At 40.5% G+C, this 27,479-nt stretch overlaps 1 protein-coding gene across 1 annotated transcript; it reads left to right on the top strand.

The window, feature by feature from the left end:
* The first annotated feature begins 10,467 nt into the window (after positions 1-10,467).
* LOC145391458 (uncharacterized) lies at positions 10,468-26,695 on the top strand. Its single transcript, XM_080266070.1, has 7 exons — positions 10,468-10,525; positions 14,654-14,775; positions 16,706-16,821; positions 17,909-18,081; positions 23,380-23,573; positions 25,087-25,197; positions 26,513-26,695. The coding sequence occupies exons 1-7, from the start codon at positions 10,468-10,470 to the stop codon at positions 26,693-26,695; spliced, it is 957 nt and encodes a 318-aa protein (XP_080122196.1).
* The last annotated feature ends 784 nt before the right edge of the window (positions 26,696-27,479 follow it).

Below are 27,479 nucleotides of genomic sequence, written 5' to 3' on the forward strand. Positions count from 1 at the left end.
AAGGACAGACACCCGAGAGCAGCACTACATCGATTGAGTGGATGGCGAGCGCCCCCACCTACCACTAAATAATAATATTAATAATAATAATGAGAGAGAGAGAGAGAGAGAGAGAGAGAGAGAGAGAGAGAGTAGTGCTGTGGACTTACTCTTACCTACAGAGAAAATAATAATAATAATGATAATAATAAACAGGAATAATAATAATGATTAGTAAGAGAGAGTAAGAAGAGACTGAATGAGGAATTTGGAAGGAATTTGAGTGTAAAATGGAGGGACTGTAAGAAAATGTTTTAGAATTGATGTAGTGTGTGGTGAAATGCTGAAGCATGGGGGAGAGATAGTAGTAGAATGGATGTGGTAGATGTGCAGATTGGCCTGAGAGGAAGGTAGAGTCCCGGAGGATTGGAAGTCAGGTATAATTATTCCCTTGTACAAAGGAAAAGGGGAAAAAGAAGTGTGTGGTAAACATAGGGGCATTTGTCTTCTTAGTATAATAGAAAAAGTGTATGGTAGGATACTTATTGACAGAGTTAGAGAAAGAACAGAGAAATTAGTTGAAGACGAACAGGGAGGCTTTAGGAAGGGAAGAGGTTGTGTACATCAGATATTCATTCTTAGATCTTTAGTGGAAAAGGTTCTAGAGAAGGGAAAGAAGTTGTATGCAGCTTTCATGGATTTGGAGAAAGCATATGACAGGGTGGATAGACAAGGATTGTGGAAAGTGTTAAGAATATATGGAGTAGATGGGAAGTTGTTGAATGCTGTGAAGAGTATGTACGATGGTGCTAAGGCTGCAGTGCGTATGGATGGTGAACTAAGTGAATTTTTCTCTTTGAAAGTTGGGTTGAAACAGGGATGTGTCATGTCTCCATGGTTGTTCAATCTGTACATGGATGGGGTAATAAAACAGGTACAAGGTAGGGTAGTGGATGTTGGAGTGGCCCTGGTGAGAGAGGATAGTGTTTGGAAACTCCCTGTACTGTTGTTTGCAGATGATACTGTGTTGTTGAGTGAAGACGAAGGGGAGCTGCAAGGCTTGGTGGATGAGTTTGGGAGAGTGTGTAAGAAACGGAATCAAAAGGTGAATGTAGGGAAGAGTAAAGTGATGGTCTTTGAGAGGGGTGAAGTCAGTGAATGTACAGCGAGGTTGGATGGTGAGGAATTGGAAAATGTGAGTGCGTTTAAGTACTTGGGTAGTGTGATGAGTAAGGATGGAGGTTTGGAGGGTGAAGTGCTTGAAAGGGTACAGCAGGGAAGAAAGGTTGCTAGTTCACTGAAAGCAGTGATAAGAACCAGGGAAGTGAGCATGGAAGTGAAAAAGTTACTACATGACAGTATTGTGATACCAACTCTAACGTATGGAAGTGAAGCTTGGACGTTGTTGGAAGGACACAAATCAAGAGTGAGAGCAGTGGAAATGAGTTATTTAAGAGGAGCCTGTGGAGTCACATGGAGAGACAGGCTGACGAATGAGGATATAAAGTAGCATTGTGGTGTGGATGTGATAGGAAGCGTTATGAGGAACACACTGAGGTGGTTTGGCCATGTGTAAGACTGACGAAGAGAGTGTATGTGAGTGAGGTGGAGGGGGGAAGAGGGAGGAGGAGGCCGAGGATGAGATGGAGGGATGGAGTGGAGAGGTATATGAGAGAGGGGAGAGTGAGTTGGGAGCAGGGCAGTGAAATGGCGAGGGACAGGGCGACATGGAGGCAATTTGTTTGTGGCCACCCCAAACGGGATTAAGGCGTCTGGCAATAGATAGATAGATAGATAATATAATGATAATACTGTATGGGTATTGTTTACTAGTTTAACTATTATACAGGACATCAGTTAACTTCTAAGTAACATTCACTCTGAATAGTTTTCAGTGTATTTCTATATAATCCATTCACTCCTAATGATATATATATTGTTTTATTTTTGGGTGTGTTTCGGATGTGTCTGAGGTACGCATCAGGTGTGTCTGAGGTATGCATCAGGTGTGTCTGAGGGATATGTCCAGATACAAAGGGCATTTTCTGGGGTGTGTTTTGGTGGTAGATAAGTTTGGGTTGTATGCGACCATCAAAGTTGTTCTTTATCTTGCTTATTATATTCTTTATATCACCAGGTCGTTTTATTTAACATTGGAGGTATTTTCTCGAACTGCAGGTGTTAGATACAACTTTCGTTTACTCCTTTACTCACAGTCCTTCCCTAAGTTGGATGAAATTGTCAGGAAGTAACAAGAATAAACAAAAAAGTATTCAGTGGGTCAATTTCTTTATGCAACCAATTATATTTACGTGGAAAAGCAATAAATAAATAAATAAAAGAGCTGAAATCGTCACCCCAAGATGACATGGCGGGAAGGCCTTCTCTGATGGGGTGCTTTGGTGCAAGTTTTGGGAAATTCTTAGAACACTTCCCACACCTCACTTCCCGAACCATACCTGGTAAGGAGGGAGGAGGGGAGGCTAGGCGAGAGAGGATGAGGAAGTGGGAGGCGAGAATGTTTTAGTTCCCCGTGACACAACAAAAAATAGATCATGATGTAACAGTTTTAAGTCACAGGACCGTATTCTACATGGCATAAGAGACCACTTAGCCTTAGTGTTTTATTGTGCATATTACTCCCTGTTGTTTTCTCATATGTTATTTATGTGTCTATTATCGAGTTAGTTTGCCTTAGTAATGTACAGTCAGGGACAAAAGTTCGTCTAATATTTCACCTCCTCTACATACACCTTTCCTCTTTTAGGTAATAATCTTAAGCTGAGAGGTATTTGTTATGAATCTGTCCGTGGATGACTCTTTATGATATGAGGCATCAGGGAGCTCTAAATGTTGAGTAGACGCAGTGGAATGGGTATACTATGTAAAATAAATAGGTAAAGAGAAGGTACTACGAAATTATCAAAAAAAATAAAAATAAGTAAATAAAGTTTCCGTTTACTCTTTAAAGCAACAACATGCTCTTGGTGTTTGCTACCAGGAAACAATAACTGATGGACTGTGTGTGAGTGTGGGATCATGGTTGTTTTGGTGGAGGTAATCTTTGTAGCTAATGGCTATTGTATGTTTTGCACTCCATGCTGTGCCTTGCAATGGGAATAATCTAACAGGCATCAGGCGAAGCTGGAGTTTTGTTAACCCCTAATAACGCAGACAGCAGCCACAGATGCCACTTACAATATGCCTTTATCCTGACCCTTCATGTGTAATTTCAAGTTAACAGAACTGTAATTAGTTCACATGTGTGGCTGTATCGCAGACATGTGCGTATAACACTCAAATTGCATGATGAAGGTATGATATTTTGGGTTGAATAAAACCTTCCAGAAAAGAGGGACGCCACACCTTTGGGCATTTTATACTTCCTACTTCCAGCCGATTTTATTCAGTTTAAGAACACCCCTACCTTCCCAAGGAAAAAAAGACTTCCGGAATTCTGGGAGATTACAGCCGCCGTCAGAAAAGTTCGGGCCAAGCTAAATAACGAGTTCTTCTCCGACTTTAACCAAATTTGGTTGAACGTTTGACAGACAAAGACCAATCATAATAGGTTTGAGGGCAATAGGCCAAACGTCAAGGTTACAAGTATAGTTTAATCATGCGTTGTGATCTGAATCTCTAAATTGTCATAGCAACCTCTCGTCAGGCCATGGGTTAAAGGACTCACCGATTCTCTGCATGATTCATCTCTGGCAACAAAGTCTGAAGACATGGCATACTTACAAAAGTCTGCACTACTAGAAAATAGTATGCTGAAATACCGACTTTGTGTTTAGAGAAAAGAAAGCTGTATGCATTCTACACAAGAGGGCATCAATGCATCAGCAAACCGGACTAGGGAAGAAAACTCTAACATTGTTCGATTATCAAGTTCAACAGAAAAAAGCTACAAAAGAATACAGTAGCTAGCAATGTGAGAGAGGCCTTCACAGACTACTTCTGGTCTGATGAAGGGTCAATACCCTAGCAAAATTATGTAACATTAGCCTAATCATCCCAGTCCTGTACGTATGTAGAATTTTTTTTTTTAATTATCATTCTCTCTCTCTCTCTCTCTCTCTCTCTCTCTCTCTCTCTCTCTCTCTCTCTCTCTCTCTGTCAGTGGCACTGTCCTCCATGATATCGCTGGCAAATTTTAGCAATATTACGTCCTACATACCTGTACAACGGTGGTCACAGAAAAACCCGCTCAGGCTTCTCAGGTGATAATAACTACCGGTACGTTTCTTCTCCAATCTTTCTTACGAAGTACCATAGAACTGATCCGGAATTAAAGAAGCAGGATTACTTAGGGAGAAATAAATACAAGGTGTCTCGCGAGTCACGAACCATAGGGAAAACTGATGATTAGAGTATTTGTTCGAAGTGCTGACCGTCGTGCCTCATACAAATATTCAAAAGGGTGACCCATTCATCGAGGACACGAAAGATGTCTGGGGTTATTTCTCAGCATGCAGCTGTGATTCCTGATTCCAGGTAAGGCAGTGACGTATATGTTGAGAAGATAATGTGCTGTCTCATCTGAAATCAAGAATCACAGCTGCATGCAGATTAATAACCCGACATCTTACAACATGTCCTGGATGAGTGGGTCACCTGTTTGAATATTTGTATGAGGACGTTGGAGGTGTTTAAGAAGAGCATTTTCAGCCATGAAGAAGTAGCCAGAGTGGAGGAAATATTCTTACTGAAGTTATATAATCCCAATCCATCATGTACAACACTTGATAAGCTGAGATTTGTCCAGTACAAGCAGAGGTTGAGCAAGACATTCAGCAGCTTCCAACTTCAGAGCCTACCTCTTACATCCTCAGCTGCAAAGTATCACTCATAACGAGCCTACTTCGCAGTTCAGGAGTGGTTGGGCAATGTTGAAGATCTAAATCCTACTGACTGGGGTTGGGAGCTTCAAGGTGGAATGCCCAATCCCATTTTGACTGACAGACCAGTAGCAACAGAGCATGTTCTTCTCACTGTGTTATGTGGGTGTAAACAAATGTGTGTTAAGAGATGTAAATGTCGGAAAGCAGGACTTAACTGTACACCGATGTGTTCCTCGTGTGTTGGCCAATCTTGTGCTAATCCATGCCCACCTGATGGAGAAGATAGTGAGTCCCCATGCTATAATTGTGACCATTACTAGATATGATGCTAAATAAATGTTTTATTTAAAAACACGGTAGTTCAGTAACTGCTGCTGGCAAAAGTTAATGCTGGTTGTTGGCTTTAAATGTGTTGACTTTACCACTTTGTTTAAAACAGTACATTACCTTCATATCTTGAATATCATTACCTTCATCATATCTTGAACATACATCAATAAATCATTGAAATAATGGTAAAAATGGTTTTCTTATACTCAAAAACCTTTAAAAAAGAGTATTACATGACCATCTGTGACTTCTGGTCCCAAAGTTATATAAGAGTCCCATGCCGTTAGCGGCCATCATGGATTTTCGTCCCACACGGCTAGCTCATGTGAAATGTTTAGAATGTTTGTGGATTTCAACTTGGCATGCTTCCAAGTAGCTTTCCTGAAAAACTCAGCTATCTCGATTTTTTTTCAGGTTCCCTTCCATGATCCTGGCCTATTATGTTGATGGTATGATTATAGGAGGTGGTGAGGTAAAACTGAAGTATTAAAAACAGAAGAGTGCATGATAACAATCATATTCGTTAACTCTTCCTCTCATATTAAATTCATACTGACAAATTAGCTAAGAAAAAAGTTGGTAAATGGAATTTTCCCTCGTTTCATCCCTTTAGCTCCCCTCGCCTCTGTCTATAACACGACGCGGAGCAGTGCTGGGCAGGGATCCTTCTCGCACTCATACTCCCCGTGGATGTGTAGGTTATTTTGACCTCCTAAAGAGGTTAGTACTCACACGCATATTCCTCATGGACACATTAAAAGTAGCCTGAAGTAGTCTTAGCATAAACTGAGAAGTGATTAAGAGAAAAGAAGTGAACGGCCTGCTGGAAAAAGCCTTTGTTCACTGTCGTGGCAGTGTTTTAGTACAGAATCATTCCTGTATGCCAGTTTATAACTAGTGATTACATTCCAAGTAGTAACTGAATATAAGTTAATTAATGGCTTATAGTGGTAAATTAATAAAAGTTAGAATCTTTACTTTTTCCAGGTCGTGGGAAGCAACTGGAAGTTTAAGGGTAAACATACCTGATCTAAGTATAACTCTAGCTCATAAAAATTTTATTTCCTACTACTTTTTCAAACAAATACCATAATATGTACTCTACCAATTCTGTAATTTGTACTTACTCATTACTGTGAACTTAGGATCACATATAGTATTATGTTTATAGTGTAAATCAAATAAATTCCAAGGCACAGGTGCTGGGAGAAGAAATGCCTGGGTAAGGTGCTACCATGATCTCGGTAGAAAGGCCCTAGCAGATGTTTCGGTGGAGACACCGTGCCTTATAGTCACCTCGCCACACCTACCTCTGAGCCCTACCTCAAGCGCCCCACTTACCCGTGTCTTGAGTATTAGTATTTTTTAGTAGTGGTTGTCCTAAGTAGGCAGGATAATGTGTGTACTTTATTAAATTATAACCTAGACTTTAATAAGATATAATTTAAGGTAATTAGCCGTTATCTTACCCTTTTTTTTTCTTATGCATGCAATAACTGGAGTTCAGGGGACGGGTTGTGCTTTGACTTTATATTCAGGTGGCAGTTAGCATGAAAGGGAAAACGGTCCGTCGTAAACACCCACCCCCGTTACATTACGTAGTCTCGATCTTGCCCTATAATCATCTATGATACGCCCCGCTGTAGCCGCTTTATATCCAGGAGAAAACTGACTAAGTCCACTAGTCTGACCGGCGTGAGAAAGAACATAAGAACATAAGAAGAGAGGATAACTGCAGTAGGCCGGTTGGCCCATGCTAGGCAGCTCCTAGAAGAGTAACTGAACTACTAGAATGAGATAAGGATAGCAAAGAAGAAGGCTCTCCCCCGCCCTCCAAACCCTCCAGCCGAAGCCGGCAGGAAAAAGTCAGAAAGAACTCCACGTCGTATAGAAAAACCGGCGTGGACATTTTACAGGAAAGCGTGAAAGGAGAATAGAGACTATCATAGTGTAACCTGAAAAGAAAATTTTTTTGAATTAGTATTGGTTATAAGATTTTCTTTTTTCTATATCCACCCCTTATTTGTCATATGCTTATCTAGCCTAGGCTTGAAACTCTCAATGAAAGAGGCAGCAACTACTTTACTAGGTAGCTTATTCCATTCGTCTACTACTCTATTACCAAACCAATTTCTACCTATTTCCTTACTGAAACGGAATTTTTCTAGTTTGAAACCATTATTTCTAGTTCTATCCTGTATGCTCACTTTAACTACCTTGCTAATATCTCCCTTATTTATACCCTTCATCCACTTAAACACCTCAATTAAGTCTCCCCTTACTCTACGCCTCTCTAGCGAATGCAGACTTAGTCTTTTCAGTCTGTCTTCATATGACAGGTTCCGGACGTCATGTATCATTTTTGTCATTCTTCTCTGTACATTTTCTAACGAATTAATATCCATTCTATAGTAAGGACACCAAAATTGTACTGCGTAGTCTAAATGTAGCCTTACTAATGCTAGATAAAGTTTCAGTATTACTTTAGATGATCTATTGCTCACGCTTCTCGAAATATATCCTAGGACCCTATTTGCTTTATTTCTCGCATTGATACACTGTTGCCTTGGTTTAAGGTCGTTGCTAATCATAACTCCTAGATCTCTCTCGCATTCCGATTTGTTAATTTCTTTGTTATCTAAGCTGTATTTAGTATCTCCAATGGTCTTGCCTACGTTAAGTACTTTACATTTTTCAACGTTAAATTCCATTTGCCAAGTTATAGACCATTTGGACAATGTATCGAGGTCTTTTTGTAAGTTATGGCAATCGTCAGTCAAGTTAATGATACGCCCTATTTTTGTATCGTCGGCAAATTTGCTGATGCTGCTACTGACTCCTAAGTCTAGATCATTTATATATATGATAAATAATAAGGGACCGAGTACTGAACCCTGTGGTACACCGCTAGTTACTAATCCCCAGTCCGACTTAGTTCCATTTATTAATACTCTCTGCTTTCGTCCTTTCAGCCAGGATTCTATCCATTTTAAGATATCGCCGTCTATACCGTGTGCTCGAACCTTTCTAACTAACCTTTTGTGTGGGACCCTATCAAAAGCTTTACTAAAGTCCAGATAAATAACATTGTAAGCTTTATCGCTATCTACTGCCTCATAGACCTCCGAGTCGAATGACAACAAGTTTGTGAGGCAGGATCGTCCTTGCCTGAATCCGTGCTGACTTTCGTTTATAAGATTAAACCTTTCTAAGTGTTCTCTAATCTTATTTGCCAAAATTGACTCCAACATTTTTCCTACTATTGACGTTAGATTTATCGGACGATAATTCGACCCAGCTGATTTATCACCCTTTTTAAAGATGGGCACTACGTTTGCGGTCTTCCACGCCTCGGGAACTTCTCCTGAACTTAAAGAGTCATTAAATAATGTTAAAAGTGGCTGACATAATTCTTCTTTGGTTTCTTTTATAATTTTTGCGTATATATCGTCCAGACCTGGCGATTTTTGAGGTTTTAACTTAATAATTTCTTTCAATACTTCCTCCTTACTAATGGTTATTTTACTAAGAATATTTTCCGTATTCTCATCGTAAATATTTGCTGCTTGAGGGACCAGGTCTAGATTTTCCTTGGTGAATACTGATATGAAATAATTATTTAGGATGGAGCACATTTCTTTATCTTCACTGGTAATGTCACCTGATTCTGTTCTGAGTGGTCCTATCCTATCTTTATTTTTCGTACGGTACATTTGATAAAAACCCTTGGGGTTTTCTTTTGATTCACTGGAAACCTTAATTTCATAACTTCTCTTTGCTTTTCTTATCTCCTTCTTTACTTCTCTGTACATAAGTGGTAGAGTTTCCTGGTTAAGTTACGGTGTGGAGGTGGAGAGGGGAGGCTGTGTGACCACCAATGTTCTTCGTGCATTATGGGAAGGGGAGAGAAGGGGAGGAAGATTTTTTAGAATTTAGACAGTTTATTGAGACAAACAGTTATACATACATATACGTATACAGGTATATCTATATATTACATTATCACCTCAAAAGGATGAGGACGCTGAGCTACTCTTCACCCTGCTCCGAGATATTACATACTAACATAAGAACATAATGTACTTTTCACCCTGCTCTGAGATATTACATAAGAGCATAATGTACTCTTCACCCTACTCATATATTTTGTTCAGTTACTCTTACATCACAATATAGCAATGTCTACTTAAGTATGTGTTTGATGTTTTTACAATTCAGTATACTTCCTATTTTATCGTTATTAAACATCCAAACGACTTGTTCGGAGGAAGATGGGGAGGGAGGGAGATGTTGGGGAAGGGGGAGGGAGAGAGAGAGAGGGAGAAGGGGACAGGTACGGGAAGGATGGGTAGAAGGGTACAATGTGTAAAATGTTTCGTATGGAGCACAGCTAATCCTTATCAGTCTGGCCACACTCTCAGAGCTGTGTGCATGTGTTTGTATACCTTTCTCTTCCTTCGGGTATGTCCCTCATTTTGCCACCACACGTACGTACCATGATCACCACAACTATCCCTGTTACCACACCTACCACTACCACCACAACTATCCCTATTACCTCACCTATCACAACTATCCCTGTTATCACACCTACCACAACAACCACTGCCACCACAATTGTCCCTATTATCACACCTACCACAGCCACCATTGCCACCATAACTATCCCTATTACTACACCTACAACAACCACAACAATTTTTACTACAACTACCATTACCACCACAACAGTTGCAATTGCCACAACCACCACAACAGTCACTTTTACCATTACTACCACAATTACCACTAGTATCCGTCACCACAAATAGCACTTACTGCACCTGCCAATATTAGCAGAACCACCACTATCATCACAACTATCACTATGACCACAACCACCATTTCCACCACAACTATCACCATTACCACAACTATCCCCTTTACTGCAACCACAACTTTTATCATCACCTCCGTTATCACAACTATCACTACTGCTATAACTGCCACAACCACCACTACCACCACAACCATTAATTATCACCACAACCTCCACTGCACCCAACCAAAACCACCACTACACCACAAGCATCCCCACAACTACCACTATCACAACAAAAACCACCATCACTGTATAAAACCATATATTTATCTCGAAGTTTGGCATACCCTGTAACTAAGTCTTTCTATCTCTCCTTGCCTTTCTTCCTGTGTCGATCTATCGTTTTCTTTCGGTCTACCTGTGTATCCATTAACCCACAGTGTAGATACTACACTGTACATTAACTTTTCTCCCTGTCTCATGAAGCTCTGTACCCTCAGTGCGGCCCCAGTCATGTCCAGCAAGAAGCCAGACACCACCACCATCCCAATCGTCGACCTCGGCCAGTTAGGTGAGTAACTGAACACTGATTCTAAGTTAGGTGTTATGGGTTACTTATCACTTACTGTAATTTACTAAACACTGTTTGGAAGTTAGACGTTGTTTGGGACAGAAGCCCGTAAAAAAATTATGCTGTCGGATCCGACCAATGACGGCTTCATCTCTTGATTTTGAAATGTAGTTTTTCTTCACATTTATATAATTATCGCATTCACTCTTGTCATAGCAGCACAGTGTTCAGTATACTATGTGCCAAAGCCATGTTCTGTTATATGGACAGGCTGAAAAGTTGTAAACAATTTTATGAATTTAATTAACATCCTCTCCCTCCGTCATACATGAATCATCAACGTACAATCATAACATCTCATGCTTACCAAATATATTCATTGGTCCTTCGTTTGCATGATACTGACCAACACAAAGTCCTGAAATTGGGGATCTCTGAACCAAGAATTGTTGAACTATAGGATGGGAACCATTGCGTGAGACGAAACTCTGATATTAAAAGAAAAAGAATGAAACATTAAGAATGAGTAAAAATGTCTGTGAAGAGAGGTAGATTGAGACATACATAAATACATATACACATACATACATATAGGCATTAATATGTCATGTAATAATTATAGACATGTAGAATTACAGGCATTAGTATACAGGGTGTTCAGTAAATATGTAGCAAAAATCAGGGGGGATGTTCCGGAGACGATACTGAATGCAAATTCCTAAATGAGCATATTGCGAAATCTCAATAGTTTGGGAGTTACAGCACTCCACAGATCGGCTCTGGATGTGTTGGAGTCAGGGGACTGTAAATGAGACGTCCATCATTTACAATGAGATTTATTAACAATATTATACAATATGCTAGACACTGGTACGTCATTCATATTTACAGCAAATGTTCACAACTCCGGCCTCCTTGCTCAGTGCATGCTGCAGCCCGTTGCAGAAGTGGCTCACGGCTTTATATTGGTAGCAACGATTTTCCACATCATCCACATGATCGATTCTGATTTTCACCTATCTACCTGGCTACTTACAGTACATACCTCCCTATCTATCCTATTACATACATACATACATACCCGAAGTAAAAGACGAAAAATAACTTTAAAAAACGAAAAACAATTAAAGTGTTCAAGAAGTCTTAATCAGCAAGTCAAGATACGATCAGATAAGCCCCGCCGTTCAAATCGGGACGAAGAAAAGGGGGAGAGGTAGATGGAGACAATCCCCGGGGCCCGGGCCCGAAGGGGGGGCCCGAGACCTCCAAGATAGTGTTAAGTGGAAAGAAAATATAACATGTATCATGTATTACGTGAATGGAGTGCAATTTGCATATATAAAGTACTGCATGAATACATGAAATCATAGGAAACTTTAATGTATTCATTTGTTTCTTTCCATTACACAATAGTATTTCTTATTTTTCTTTACATAATATAGCCTACATGTACTATAATTTCCTTGTAGTTATTATCGCTGTTTTGTAGAGAGGGAGGGGAAGGTGCTATGGCACACCAGAATTCTTTAGGCAGGACATCAATCTGCCATTACACACTGGTTAGGGAGCACTTTAACCATGAGCTAGACATAGAGTACAATACTCGTATATTCAGCACAATTTTCAGGGGAAGGGGGGCCCACTGTCGATAATCTTGCCCAGGGTCTGGTGATGGCTGTCGGCGGCCCTGCCCTCAAACGATGGTCGGACAATCGCTTTTCTAGATGTGGGATCACTTCTAAGTGGAGCGGCTCTGTGCACCTGTCTCTCACTAACGATCCCCGGACATGAGGTGCTTCGCTTCCATAGTTTTTGGCGACTTCATTCTCATTGTTTAACCATGTGCTTATTAATTACAGTCTCAAAAACTTTATCAAGAGAAGATGTGATAGCTATTAGTCTGTAATCAGAGGGATCAGAGGAACTTCATTTCTCTGGAACTGGGTGAATACTTATGACTTTATTTATCTATGGATCAATGTCATCAGTGTAGGTCCCTGCGGTTTTACGAGCCTGATTTTCTAAGTTCATGAAAAGAGGAGCAGAACAAGCGACACTACTTTTGTTGGTGACTGTGCTGTAAAATTAGGTCTTTGGAGTGTAGGAATTAAACTATTGGCCGTCTCATGTCCCCGCTGCTGTGTAATTCACCGGGTAGGTCAGGATCACTTGATGGTCGTGATGGTCAGCTTTTACCCTCCCGGAAGGGAGCTGAGAGCTCATATAGTCCGATCTAAGGGAAAGGCTGTGACTTTCACACACGCACACACCCATCCCCTTGCTCAATGGGGACAGTAACCACCCACTTCGTCAGTGAAACATTTCGCAGCCTGAGCGAGGCGCGAACTCCCGTCTACCAGTTGGCAAGCGAGATCGTTACCACTGCACCAGCGAGCGGTGTGTGTGTGTGTGTGTGTGTGTGTGTGTGTGTGTGTGTGTGTGTGTGTGTGTGTTGCGGTCACGTCACGTGATCAGTTTATTTACTCCTGTCATTGTGTGTTAATTTAATACCGTAAGCATAATAGGCTCCTTGGCAACTCATCATTACTAGTCCATTTTTTTAATTTGACACGTTAATATACCCTTATACGTTATCTGTTCAGTCTATGTCGTTACTAAAAAGATATAATAGACATACAAGTGTTAAAGAAGCTGCAATGGGTGAGGTAGTTTTGGGTCAAATAATGTGATGGGTGAGATAGATAGCTTAGAGTTAAATAACTGATAGATAACTAAGAAAGAGGGTGATATAAAAACCTTATTGTACCAGGCTAGGAAGGATTCTTAACACCTCTTCTTAGGCGAATTACTTTGAGAATTAAACCTTTACTGCTTAAGTGGAATGATTGCAATGATTTTAAAGAATATTCTTGCGTCCGAACAGACCTAATTATCTGCAGTCGATGGTGTTCTCTAGGTACAGGTGTTTCTCCCATTAGTGTAGTTTACCTATTTGTATCTTTAGAATTTAGTGTAGGTTAGAGAATTGCCTCTTAGGTTTATTAGTTTCAGTTTTTGATTTTATTTAATTAGGTATTTTTATGGCTTATATAAAAAAGGAAAAAATATACCGGTATATTATAAAATATTACAAAACAAATAAAAAATCATTAAAGTATACATATGTGTGTGCCTTAACGATCAGGGGCTTCGGCCTCAATGGCGAACAGACCACTAGAGGTTTATTGGTGACTGCATTAACACTCAGGCTCTTATGTCTCTCCCAAAAAAGTAAAATCGTCTGGGTAAACTGGAATACAATACTGAGCAGTTCCAATGATGACAGGTTTAACAAGGGAATTAAGCTTGTAATATTTTAAAACAAGGTCAGTGGCTCCTTTTCTTTCACAATTTTGTTTCTTATACAGTTTATGTTGTAAGTGACTGAAAACATGTATTTAGAAACTGAACTAACCTCATCGACCCTCGATAAAATATATTATGATGAGGTCGAGGTGTTTTACTTGCTGATGTCAGGCTTCATTGTTGCTGCACTGTGCGATCTGTATGCATTATAGTTTGTTTGGTCAGGTTAGACGAGGTTAGTTTAATTTGGGAAACACACACACACACACACACACACACACACACACACACACACACACACACACACACACACACACATTCCGGACCACCTATATTTCACATAAAACAAAGAAAGAGATTGAAGGATATTAGAGAGAGAGAGACAGAGACAGAGAGAGAGAGAGAGAGAGAGAGAGAGAGAGAGAGAGAGAGAGACTTCCAAAAGATGAGTTAGTACCTAAAGTAGGTACTGACTTCAAATTCTTTGTCCTGTGTTTCGAATAAAGTTTTTACCACATTCTCGGCAGAAACCTTCCTTCAGGAGCAAGGGAGAGTGGGGGGGAGGGGGGACGGTTCATTGGATAGGATATCCAACTCGCTACTTTAAGGACTTGAGTTAGATCTCGCATCAGTCAAGCTGCTGGACGTATTTTATTTTCCCTTTGTCCCTGTTTACCCAGATGTACAACTGGGGACCTGGATGTAACTTCGACTGTTGCCGCTAGTGTTGTAGGGGGAAGGCGGAGAGTTATGCAAAAAATGATCATCTAGATGAGCCCTGCGCAGTCGATAGGCAAAAGTCTAATCTTTCTTCTTCTCCAGGCTTGGGTGTGGCTGGGGGCCCGAGCGAGGATGAGCTCCAGCGGGTGGCAAAGGAGCTGGGAGCGGCCCTGACCGGTGTGGGCTTTGTGTACCTCAAGAACCACGGCATTCCCAGCCAACAGGTGGGTTGGTGGGTGGCAAAGCTTTCTCCACTCTGACTTATTGGCTGTAACTGTTTTCAACATCATCATCATCATCCTCTCTCTTTCAGGAAAGACTTCCAGCTCACCAGTAGGAGGGACGGCTGTTTCCAGTCCTGCCTTCTCGGGAGTAGGCCTGAGCACTGTGTTCTCAAAAACGAGAGCGTCAAGGTGTGGCCTGGAATCTAGGTTTTGGCGATAATCTTTGAAGTATGCGGTGGCGGTAGTACACGTGTGATCTTTATACCGTTGCTGACTCCACGTTGTATTTTGGCATGCAGACTGATCACATCAAACAATTACAGGTGTTCCATCAATGACAGTCAAAATCTAGGGACATCGCTCACACCATGGCGCACTCAGTTTATTAAGTCTTTTGATCCCCAGTTTACAAGGGGTCGTCGATTTTCTCCACTGTTTGCTTTGGGTGTCTTCGGAATGTTGTAGGACCTCTTCTTTCGTGATATATATTGTATTACATCGTTCTTTCGTTTTTTATAAAGGTTCCAATATGTCACCTAACAGCTATTCTCCTCGCTGCTCGCTCTCTATCAGCATCTTTCGTCAGTTTCTTATTGATGACCTAGTCCCCTTCAGTCTGAGGACATTATTTGCAGTTTATTCTTCCTGCTACCGAGTGATCATATTCAGCTTAGGTGATGGTGAAGGAGTTAAAGAAGCCTACATGCAGCTCTAACAGTTCGAAAAGTCAGTCCTGAGCCGAATAACTTTTTTTTTTTTTTTTTTTTTTTTTTGAGGCGGCAAGAATGAAATATGAATAACGCTTTTTACCTAAGAAAATAATGATCTCTTAATATTTTGCATTTCCAAAGAGGGTTTTTTTTCTCCTCGGTTTCTTCTTGGTGTTCTTTTTGTCGATGCTTATTGCCATATCCTTACGACTTTATTTCTTTGACTGGCCTGAAACTTACTATGCATGTACAGTCAATCAATCAGTCAATCAGTCAATCTATCCATGTACTGCCAGACGCCGTAATCCAGTAAGGGACGGCCACAAACAAATCACCTCCACGTCGTCCTGTCCTTTGCCATTTGGATGCCTTCCCTCCAATATACACCCCCCTCTCGCATAGCTCTCACCACTCCATCCCTCCATTTCCTCTTTGGTCTCCCTTTCCCTCTCCCCCTCCACTTCACTCACGTAGACTTTACTAGTCAGTCTCTCATTCTTCATCCTCTCCACATGGCCAAATCATATATCAGAAGATTCCACATCCATATCACAATGCTCTTTTACTGCCTCATTTGTCTTTAGATAACCAGCCACATAGTTTACCACTATTATTATTGTCATTATCCGAATTCTAATTCCGAGATAAAGTAAAAAAAAAAATGACATGTGATAGTTTATTATACAGTTAACATCTAGGCCCACAAAATTCATTTTAAAGGGACATTTCGTTCTACGAATATGGATACCATACTCAAATAAAGACCTTTTAATTAGTTCCAGTTTCGTTAGAAACCCAAGCATCATTCAAATGTGTATTTGTAAGTCGATGAAAAGAGTTGTTTTCCAAGCAAACCATTTAGTATTATCAGCCACTAATTATACCTCAGGACCTATGTTCTGTGTTCTGTTTTCTGTGTTCTAATTGTGTTCCATCTGTGTTCTGTGTTCTAACCGTGTAGAGTGTTCCAACCATGATCTATGTTCTATGCTGTAACTGCGTTCTAGTTCTAATTCTCTTTAACTGTAAATCTCTGTTCTATGTTCTTACTGCCATGCATGTTATAATTGTGTTCTACGTTCTGTGTTCTAACCATTCTATGCTCTATGTTCTATGGCCTGAGTTCTATGTTCTATCTTCTATGTTCTAAGTGTGGTTTAACCGTGATGTATGTTCTGTGTTCTATGTTCCGTGTTCTAACGCTGACTCTGCCTTGACAGGTAGAGGCGGTGTTCTCGAGTGCCAGCAAGTTCTTCAGCCTCGGGAAGGAGACGAAGCTGAAGTATAAGAAGGGACCGTCACAGAGGCATGGATATATAGCTGTGGATAGGGAGAAGTACGTCTGAGAGAAAGAGAGAGAGAGAGAGAGAGAGAGAGAGAGAGAGAGGGGGGGAAGTTCATCTATCTACTCGCTTACTTATTTTCTCATTTTATTCTTGCTATCTTCAGACGATTTTATTCAGCTTTCGAGACTTTTTTTTTTCCTTTTCCAAACTGGGGCTTGGTACATCTAGCCCTCACAAACCCCTTTAGTACTAGATTTTTTTTTCCTCTTGAGTAAATCTTCATGGTGGCAACAAGAATAGGTCAAAATGTGGAGGTGACACCAATCCAAGGCGTTAATCTTGCCAACAATCCTGCTGGCTATACACGGTGTTTGGTGTCTTGTAATGAAGGAGTTAAAAAAAAAAACTGATATCCCATTTCATTACCAAGGCGCCTTCTGATTTCATTCTCCTTACTGACAGACGATTTTAATCTGTTTGGGGGACGCCTTTTGTGGTGTGAGGATCAGAAATTGTCTCCACTATACCATTTTTATTCTAATTTGGCTTACAACTGCCATATGTCCATCTTGAATGCTTAGTTGTAACAATAGTTTACATTAGAATATGATGGTAGTCACAAAAATGTGTCCAGGAAAGGAGCAGGACCATAGCATTGTCTTATTCTGCTACTGAGCTGCGGGACATAGGTTGCAAGAAGGCTAAAATCTCCGCAGTGTTAAAGTGAATGAACTATAGCAGAGCCGCATGCCCTTGTCTGGCCTGTGCAGGGCAGCTGTTGTGGTTTGTTTAGCAGAGTAATAGTGTTGGAGAGGGACGCCTTCACGTGATGGCACAGATATGACCAGCTGGTAACGCTGTTCAGTTATGCAAACGTCCCTTAGTTCCCTTCCTGTCTTGCTAAAAGGAGGATGGAGTATTGCGGGGGGAGGGAAACTTCAGCCTGCAGTCTATTGAGTTCACACTCAGATGAGCGTGGAGTTGCAATTACTACGAAGAAACACACACACACACACACACACACACACACACACACACACACACACACACACACACACGCACACACAGTTGCTCTCACCACGTCAGGTGTGAACCAAAGGACGCCATAAGTTGATTCGTTCCTTTCCTCCCCGGCAGGCTGGACGCCTCGGCCAAGTTCCCGGAGCTGCGTGAGGCATTTAACGTGAAGGACATGAGCTACCCGTTGCCTGACGAGGAGGTGCCGGAGATGAGGATGGCATTGGAGACCTTCCGCGCCTCCTGCTGGGCCCTCGTATCCAACGTCCTCACCGCCATAGCCATCGCTATTGGTAAGACTGGAGGTCGCAGGAAAATCTCGTATGAGGTTAGGTGACTCCCCAGCATCTTCTTCTCATCATATTAAAAAGCTCTAAACACTTCTTCCATACCAGCCTATTAAGTGACTACCTATTATTTCTTCCTTAACATTTATTTTTATTACGTAATGCTTTATCTTACCATTTTATTATGAAAAGTCTCCTTGACATGAGGAAAAAAACATAAAGTAGGAGTTTTGTCAAGAGAAAGCCCATTAAATAGCTCGTACATCCTTTCATCCATTGATCCAGCCTTAGAAATCCTCTGCTTCACTTCACCGACTCAGACGCATTTGAGACTTCTGGTCGCATGCTTACATAAAAAAGAGTGTCATTCTATACCTGTGCGATCGACACGCTCCACGAGTGTATTCTGCAGTTTGATCGTATGCTTAGTCACACTTGAGGCGCCCGTTACTAGAAGGGCGTAACCACCAAATCCGTTTTGCCGAGTTAAGGTTCAGCAGATAAAGTATCTATATTAATGATGTATTAGATCAGTTGAATCGACTAGTGGAGTGTTTTTCAATTACATGAGTCTTACATCAAAATATTATTTTTGTAAAATTTTATAGGCAATTATTCAACAAACCTACCTACCAAACCCTCATGAAAATGTTACTGACACGTAGAACTGTGTGTCCTTAAACATCATTAGTATGAAGATAAAAACCTTTAAAAATCTGCTCGTGCTTTGAGTTATTTATATATTTTAATGAATTTTATAAGTCTGAATTTTACCAATGGTTTAGATTTAGAACTGGAAAGTGTAATCCATAATCAGATGAAGGTCTGGATACGAATGAAGATATTTAAAATGTGGACAACTACTAATCCCTCAAGGTCAGTAATGCTTGACTGGAGTGATGGAGAGTGAGGTGGGGAGTTAATACATGAGGAAGTTTTTGTCCAAGTCAGATTTTCTCTCTCCCAGCCAACATCCCTCCTTCTCTCCTCTTCTCTCTGACTGCTGTAGACATCCTCAAAGAAGCCCTGGAATTGATATGACGCGTATTTACAGAGATCCCTCAAATCTTTAAGCTTCACTTGTGTAAGCCTGACTCAGCTGCGGCACTCGTATTAGGTAAAGAGAAGACCAAGGGGATATACTCCTCCTCCTGGTCCTTCTGCAACCAAATGGGCACTGGATCATATAGAGTCAGGCCATAACCTAGCTACACCTTGATGTCCATCTTATAATCGCTGACAATGATAAACATTTTGGTATTCTTGAACCCACTGCCACCAAAGCCAGCCTTGGTCACGACACCCTGGGGCCACGTGACTCCCGACCTTATTTCCGCCCATAAGAAGGTTGCTTTATCTTTGGAAAAGGGTACCACATGGTGAAGAGAGGGTGAAGGAAGGGTTTGCTGTGAAGAACAGAAAATGGCCGATGTAATGGTTAAGCCCTTCTTGTACCAGGCGCCTGAATTGTGGCATAGAAAAGATTAGTAAATGTGATGGTGTGAAAAGAGTGGTTTTGTATTATTTCATTATACGAGTATTACCTGTATCTGAGAACGATTTTGAAGAACCTTCATCTGCTTCACATTTTTCGCAGTAATTTTGGCATTCAGATATAACTGATATGTAGCACATACAAATGTGGAATCCACAGTTTGTTCAAGCATACCAGACTGTGTCGCTGTCGCATGCGACTCATGTACTCCAAATTTTGTTTCAGCATACGACCATGAGTCCTTCTGTTGACTGGTAATATTATTTGTCTTGAATATACGTTCCCTGTTCCATTTCTTAATACGCATAATAAAAAGCCATGTTAATAATTCGAGGATTCGTTATTGTCTGGGTTATGGAAGGCGTCTGTTGTGAAGAACACTGAATTTGCAGAAGAAAAACGACTCAGTAGAGATGTTGCCTGATTTATAGCTTAGAAGGCTTTTGATGAACCCTCAGCAGGAGAAGATAATTAAAAAAAAAGTTACGGGAATGGAACATAAAAGTAAACTAGAAGCAGCAGCAGAACCAGAAGAAGAAGAAAAGTAACAGTCAGTTTTTTTTTTTTTTTTTTTTTTGTCTGCTTCGAGGTGTAGAGGTCAGAGGCTGTATTATATTTGGTTAGATGACCGGCCTGCTGTCCTTGGTGGCATCTGCATATGAATGAATGTGATTATGAGTGACAGGTAAGAGATCATTAATTTGAAGTAGGAATAGGGTTGGAGCCAGAACTGATCCTTGTGGCGCACTGGCGTTAATCGAGTGGAAATCGGAATCATCGACTTTTACTCTTACCTTTCTGTCACTGATGTATGAGGAAATTAGAGGAACAAAAAATAATAGTCCCTAACAAGAGAGTCTGGATAGCAAGGAACGGTGCCACACTTTGTCAAAAGCTTTAAAAATACCAAGAATACTGCATGAGTTTCTCCATGTTGGTAAATTGACTGATGGATGGTGTGAGTCAAGAGACTGAGAATATCAGCCCTGGGTCATTCGCATAAAAAAAAATAATATATGTCACTAATTAAGTTGTTGGATTCAAGATGTTAAACAATGTGCATATCAAATACAGTCTCAAATACTTTACCTAGAAAAGATGTGATAGCAATTGGTCTGTAATCAGAGGGGGTCAGAGGAACTTCCATTCTTCGGAACTGGGAAGATATTGCTTCTTTCCAAGAATTAGGGAATGAAGAAGTACATATGCATAGTATGAACAATTTAGCTAGAACAGAAGCTGATTCTGGGGAACACTTTTTCAAAACAATTGGAAAAATTCCATCTGGACCTGGAGCTTTGTTGGTTGGTAAATTATCTAGGATGGATATAAAGTATCGAGTCTGTATCTTAAGTGGAACAATTTCGAAAAAGTCAAGTTCTAGTAAAGGCACGTTCTGACTGACTTCCTCTAAGGTAGAATTTCTGGCAAATGTACTGGCAAGGATGTTCGCTGTACCACGAGGGTCATTAATAGCCTTACCACCTGAAGATTTGAGTAGAGGAATGGGTGATGACTTGTTAAAGTTATTATTGAAAGAACTGAGAGTTGACCAGAATATTCCATTGTTATTAGAATTATTTAATTGTTTGGATGCTTGGTTGTGAAGAAAGTTTGATTTAGTGAGAGTTATTATTGCTTTTGCATGGTTTCTAGCAATTTTAAATTGACTGAGCGATTCAGATGTTTTTTATTTTACGTAAAAGTCATATGTTAAGGATTTTTAGGTCGTTGCTCTAGCACAATTGCTATCAAACCATTTTGGGGAGTCAAATCTTTTAGTGAATTGTTGACTGGGTATGAACAATTCTGTATCAGCTTGTATTAATTCATTAATGTAGGACTGGGTAGAATTGATGTCATAATGATAATAATAATAATAATAATAATAATAATAATAGCAATAATAATCATCATAATAATAATAATAATAGTAATAATAATAATAATAATAATAATAGTAATAATAACAACAACAACAATAATGTTAATAATAACAACTAGAGCAGCACTCAGAGGGCGCATACCTCCGGCAATGCCGGATCCGGATCTGCCCCCAAATTTAATCGATCCTTTCTTGGCTCACAGTCCACCCTTCCACAAAATTTCATTGAAATTCATTGATAACTTTTGGAGATACTGTGCGATAGGATCCGGATCCGGATCCTCCTTTAAATATAAAGAATTCTTTCTTGGCGTATGACCCACCCTTCTACAGAATTTCATTGAAATTCATTTGATAACTTTTGGAGATACTATTCTGTACGATCCGGATCCGGATCCAGATCTGCCCCAAAATTTAGTAAATTCTTTTTTGGCTCATGGCCCACCCTTCCACAATATTTCACTGAAATTCATTGAGAATTTTTGGAGATATTTTGTGAACAAACAAACGAATGATTCCGGATCACAACCAAAATCTAATCGACTGTTCATTGAGCCATACTCTACCCCTCCAAAAAATTTAATGGAAAGCCGTTCATAACTTTTTTAGTAATCCTGATAAAAGACAGACAGACATACAGACAGACAGACAGACAAACAAGCAAACCAACGTGGGGTAAAATATATACCTCGCGTAGGAGGTCAATAATAAAATAATAATGATGATGATGGTGGTCGATTTTTTTGTTTCCCCAAAGCGCCAGTTCTTCGAGGGAATTCACTAGGACTAAAAACTTCGAAATAACATTACCACCAGTAACTCAATAGTAGTACTACACCAAACCCGAGATTCATTCCTCGTGAAAGGAGGAGTGTTAACATTAAGTGGAACATTATTCAGAAATAACAATCTAATATACTGTCAGAGGAGACTGCCTTTCCAAGTTTTGCCGAATACATAGCGAACTGGAAAGCACCCAGAGAGTGCATACCTTCGCCAACATCAATAAGCTTTAAAATTTATTGTGATAAGTCTTTTTTCCCTAACAGACCTATACTTCTTTGGTGTCACAGCGTCAGTCAGTTAATTCTTTAATTCTGCGATGATGCTTTGCCCCGTTACAGGATCTGAGGAAGCGCAGACCTATGTCGACGCTAAATAATAATAATAATAATAATAATAATAATAATAATAATAATTTGTTCCTACGTACGGATCCGCATCCATTTCAAAATATAATATTGTAATCTCTTCCATGACCCACTGTCCACCTATCCACCAAACTTCACTTAAATCCGATAACAACTTTTTGAATTCTCTTGTCCACAACCAGACCAACAGACAGACAGATAGACACGGATGAGTACATAACCTCCTCTAATGAACTGGCGGAGGTAAGGATTAGGCCATCCAAAGAACTCATTTGTTCTCTTAAAATTACCTGTATTTCGCTAGTTATTAAAATTCTTCAGGTCACTCAGGGAACATATTAGATTTCCCGCAAAAACATTTCCCGTAATATGTCACCACATTTTAGTCGAAAACCTATGAAATTCTTGCTTAATATTCTGAAAAACTTTGTTGATTTCTCATCTTTAGGATTCAAAAGTCATTGCAGCTTTCTCGTTATGTATAATTATGGGGTCGATCAGCATTTATGTCAAAAACTTTACCTAGGTCCGATTAAGGGTCGTATTCCAAGATGCATCTTACTCTTCGTGGCTCCTTCTTCTTAGCGATTTGTTATGCCCTTTACGCCTTGATGTTCTATGTTATTCATCCATATTTAGTACGGACATGCTGTGCATCAGTAACATACTAAAGAATACTTAGATGTAATATGCAGAATAAATCTCTGAGGAAGAGGTGCTACGAAGCCTCCTATGCCATCTAAAACACAGCCCCAGTCATACTACATTCTCAGACCTGGAACGAGACTTCTTCACCTCAACCCAGGAGGAGCTCTTCAAGAGCGGTGGTGAATCGCTTGCGCTGCTGCGGATGGCCTACTACCCCACTGTGCCCGCCACCGTCCCGCCCAACACCATCCGATGTGGTGCTCACACCGACTACGGCACCATCACACTGCTCTTTCAGGACGATATGGGAGGACTCCAGGTCAGCTTAGATTAGGTTAGGTGAGATGAGGTCATGGGAGGTCAGGATAAGAGTATTTTAACTTAGGATAAGTAGCGTTAAGTGAGATTAAGATGGACTGCAACACCTAGGAAGACTCCATGTTTGCTTGGGTTAGGTTAGATGAGGTGAGGTCCTGATAGATTAGGATATATTAGCTTAGGATTGTGGATTAGGTAAGAATAGGATCATTTGCAACGCTTAGGAAGACTCCATGTATGACTGGATTAGGTTAGATGAGATAAGTTCATGGGAGGTTAGGATAAATTAACTTAGGCGAGGATAAATCATAGTAAGATGGATTATGTCACCACCACAAGGACGACATAGGAAGACGCCAGGTTTGTTTGGGTTTGGTCAGATGATGTCATGTTATGCTTTGTTAAGTTTGGTTTGCTTAAGTGGGATTAAATAAGGCTGAGTTGGATAAAATCATTGCAGATGCTGTTAGATTAGCTTCAGTTAGGTGAAGTTTTAGTAGGTGAAGTTAGGTTGTTTTAATGTAGCTTAGTTTAGGTTACATGAGACATACTATTTCAAGCTTTATATTAATGAAAAATATTTCAAGGTCGGTTAGGTAATCTTTGACATGATTTATAAATGATTTTGTTAGTCCGTTCAGGGAGAATTAACGTCGGTTTTAAGTCGGATTAGATTATGAATAATTTCGGGTGGAAATTGTTTAGTTGCACTGAATAAGTCAAGTTCGGTTTAGTTAGGTCAGATCTGACGACGTTATTGACTATTTAATGTGGAATTTCTAGTTCCCACTGAATAGGTAGGTTAGGAGGGTAAGGAAGGAAGGGGAGGGTGGAAGGTTGAAGGGCATGGAGGAAGAGAATGAAGAGAAAAAAGAAACGTGGGAGAAATGGGAAAGAAAAAGAAAAGTGAGGGAAAAAAAGAATGAACTAGTAGGAGACTCAGAGCTACGTAAAGCAAGATCAGGAATGAGCTGTTGTCAGAGAGGGGACATGGAAGTCACATATCACCAAAAATACAAACTACAGTTCTATTTATTTTTTTCCTTTATTTAAGCATAATTATCTCTGGTCCATTTACAAATTACAGTAGATAAATATAATGAAAGAAAAGCATTCGGGACCCGAATCCTAATCGCCTTCCTGATTATGCTGTTGGCCAAGTCCAAGATTTTGGCTATATCTTGATGCCCTGAAAGATACATGTTGATAGCTCAAGCCGTTCATGAGATATAATGGTGCTAAAGGAGGGCGTTAAAAACAAGCTGATCTTTGGCAGCCATTTTGCTAACCTTGACATTGACCCTGAGTGCCCATTTTCGGACTCGCCCAAGATTTTGGCCATATCTTGATACCCTGAAGGTTTCATGTTGATAGGTCAAGCCGTTCATCATATATAATATGAACATACACACACACACACACACACACACACACACACACACAGAAGCGGGCAAAAACATTATCGCTCCACCTTGTAAAGGTGGGCGATAATTTTAGATGGATAATGTATTTAGGTGCGTGACGTGGAAGGGCGATGGGTGGACGCCACACCCATCCCTAGGACCATCGTACTCAACGCTGGGGACCTTCTTCAGTTCTGGACAAGTGGAAAATATGTAGCCACGGTAAGCTGGAAGTTTTAATAGTTTTTCTGTTGTTATTATGAAATGATGGTTTTGAATAACCCCCTCCCCACCTCTCTCTCTCTCTCTCTCTCTCTCTCTCTCTCTCTCTCTCTCTCTCTCTCTCTCTCTCTCTTTCTTTATTCCAGCGAACGCCAGACGATTGTATTCAACTAAGAGTCAGTCATAGGAACCCGAGTGGAACAAAGTTATCTGGTTCCGAGACACACTGATTTATTTACTTTTATATTTGCCTCACTTCTGGGCAGTCGGGAAACACGATCAACGGTGCAGGGTTCTGTTAATCTCTTCATGTATACATTATATTTATGTTAGTTAGCTCCAAGATAAATTGACTGGGTTATTGTATTCCCTACTGCATTTTACAGGTGCCACGTTAGACATGATTCTGGAGGACTGGCTTACCTTGGGCATTATTTATTCATTCGTATATTTATTTATTTCTCACCACTAGAAAAAATGAAATAAATATGGCGACAAAAGGTCGACTATAATTTCACTACATCTACTTCACAACTAAGGTATGTTCGTCACTTTCCTTCTGTGACGCATTATCGAAAAAGGAATCATCTTTGTGCAGAGAAACCATACCAAGCCTCTCTCAGCTTAGGAATATTAGGCAGCTGAGGACATGAGTAGAAGTGGTCGAATATTAAGGGAACTTACTTTACTGATTGCACATGCTTATTAATCGTCGCTGTCTTGTATATCATTATCATCATCATCATCATCATTATCATCATCATCACCATCATGACCCTGTTGCATAAATTCGTCATCCGTCACACACGCTGGATTCTTTCTCACACTCACTCCACACACTCTTTCCTTCCTTCATTCACCCACTTTCTTTACTTTTTCTATCAAACATTTTTTTTTTTTTACATACGGTACTCGATCCATTCTCACACATTCCTCTCTCACACGCTCACTTTTCCTGCTTTCTCTCAACCCCCCCCCCCTTTATTTTCAATCATTTTAAAATTTCTCATACATCCACATTTTCCACACATGTTTTCACACACACACACATACACTATTTCTCGCTCTCACATATATCACAAACTCTCTCCTCACACTCACTCTACATTCGCTGTGCTTCTCACACTCACATTCTCACACCATTTTTCACACACTTTATCGCACACTCTCACTCTCATTTTTCACACTTTATTCTCTATACACACACACACACACACACACACACACACACACACACACACACACATACACACACACACGCACAAACTCATAATAATAATAATAATAATAATAATAATGACTCTGATGTTCCCAGGAGCACCGTGTGATAATCCCAGAGGAGGAGGTGAGGCGTCAGTTGCCCCGCCAGTCGATTGCTTTCTTCGTGGACCCGAACGCAGAGACCCTGGTTCGCCCCCTTGACGGCTCCAACACCTACCAGCCCATCACAGCCAAGCAGCACCTCCTTAATAGAATCAGGATGACTTACACCTACTGAGAGAGAGAGAGAGAGAGAGAGAGAGAGAGGGAGGGAGGGAGGGAGGGAGCGAGGTGGTTAAAAATGTGCTACTATGGACATTTCCTTACCTAGAGAGAAGAAAAGAGAATAATTGATAATAATAATAATAATCCATCCATCAGCCAATCCTTCATTGCCCCATGAGGAGCGTAGGAGCCCGGGGCTATGCAAGTTGGTCTTGACATTTAAGATAAGAGTGACCAGCCTCACTCATCCCTGAGTGGCATTACATGAGCAATAAACCCCAACCACCCCTTGGATATAAACTTTCACCGGCTCAATCCGATTGGAGCGCCGTAATTAACCACTAAGCCACCAGGCGCCAAAATTTGGTTATATGGTTGCCACCCAGCGTAGTAAATGGTTTCCTGGTGTACAGGAAACCATTTGGCTTGTCACTCAGTTTAGAGTCACCCACAGGCAGAAGTAAGAGGAAAGAATGAAGGAAAGGAAGACAGAAGAAGGAGTGTAAAGTCACCCGGAGGCAGAAGGACGAGGAAAGACTGAGGGCAAGAAAGACAGAAGAGGATGGAAGGAAAGAAGGATGGAGGAGAGGACAGGGCAGACACCCGAGAGCAGCACTACATCGAGTGAGTGGATGGCGAGCGCCCCCACCTACCACTAAATAATAATAATAATAATAATAAGAGAGAGAAAAAGAGAGAAAGAGAGTAGTACTGTGGACATACCCTTACCTAGACAAAATAATAATAATAATGATAATAATAACCAGGAATAATAATAATGATAATGATGATATAAT

The sequence above is a fragment of the Coenobita brevimanus genome, chromosome 18 (genome assembly GCF_032717465.1).
Source record: "Coenobita brevimanus isolate Jiangsu-jjx chromosome 18, ASM3271746v2, whole genome shotgun sequence".
Taxonomy (NCBI): Eukaryota; Metazoa; Arthropoda; class Malacostraca; order Decapoda; family Coenobitidae; genus Coenobita; species Coenobita brevimanus.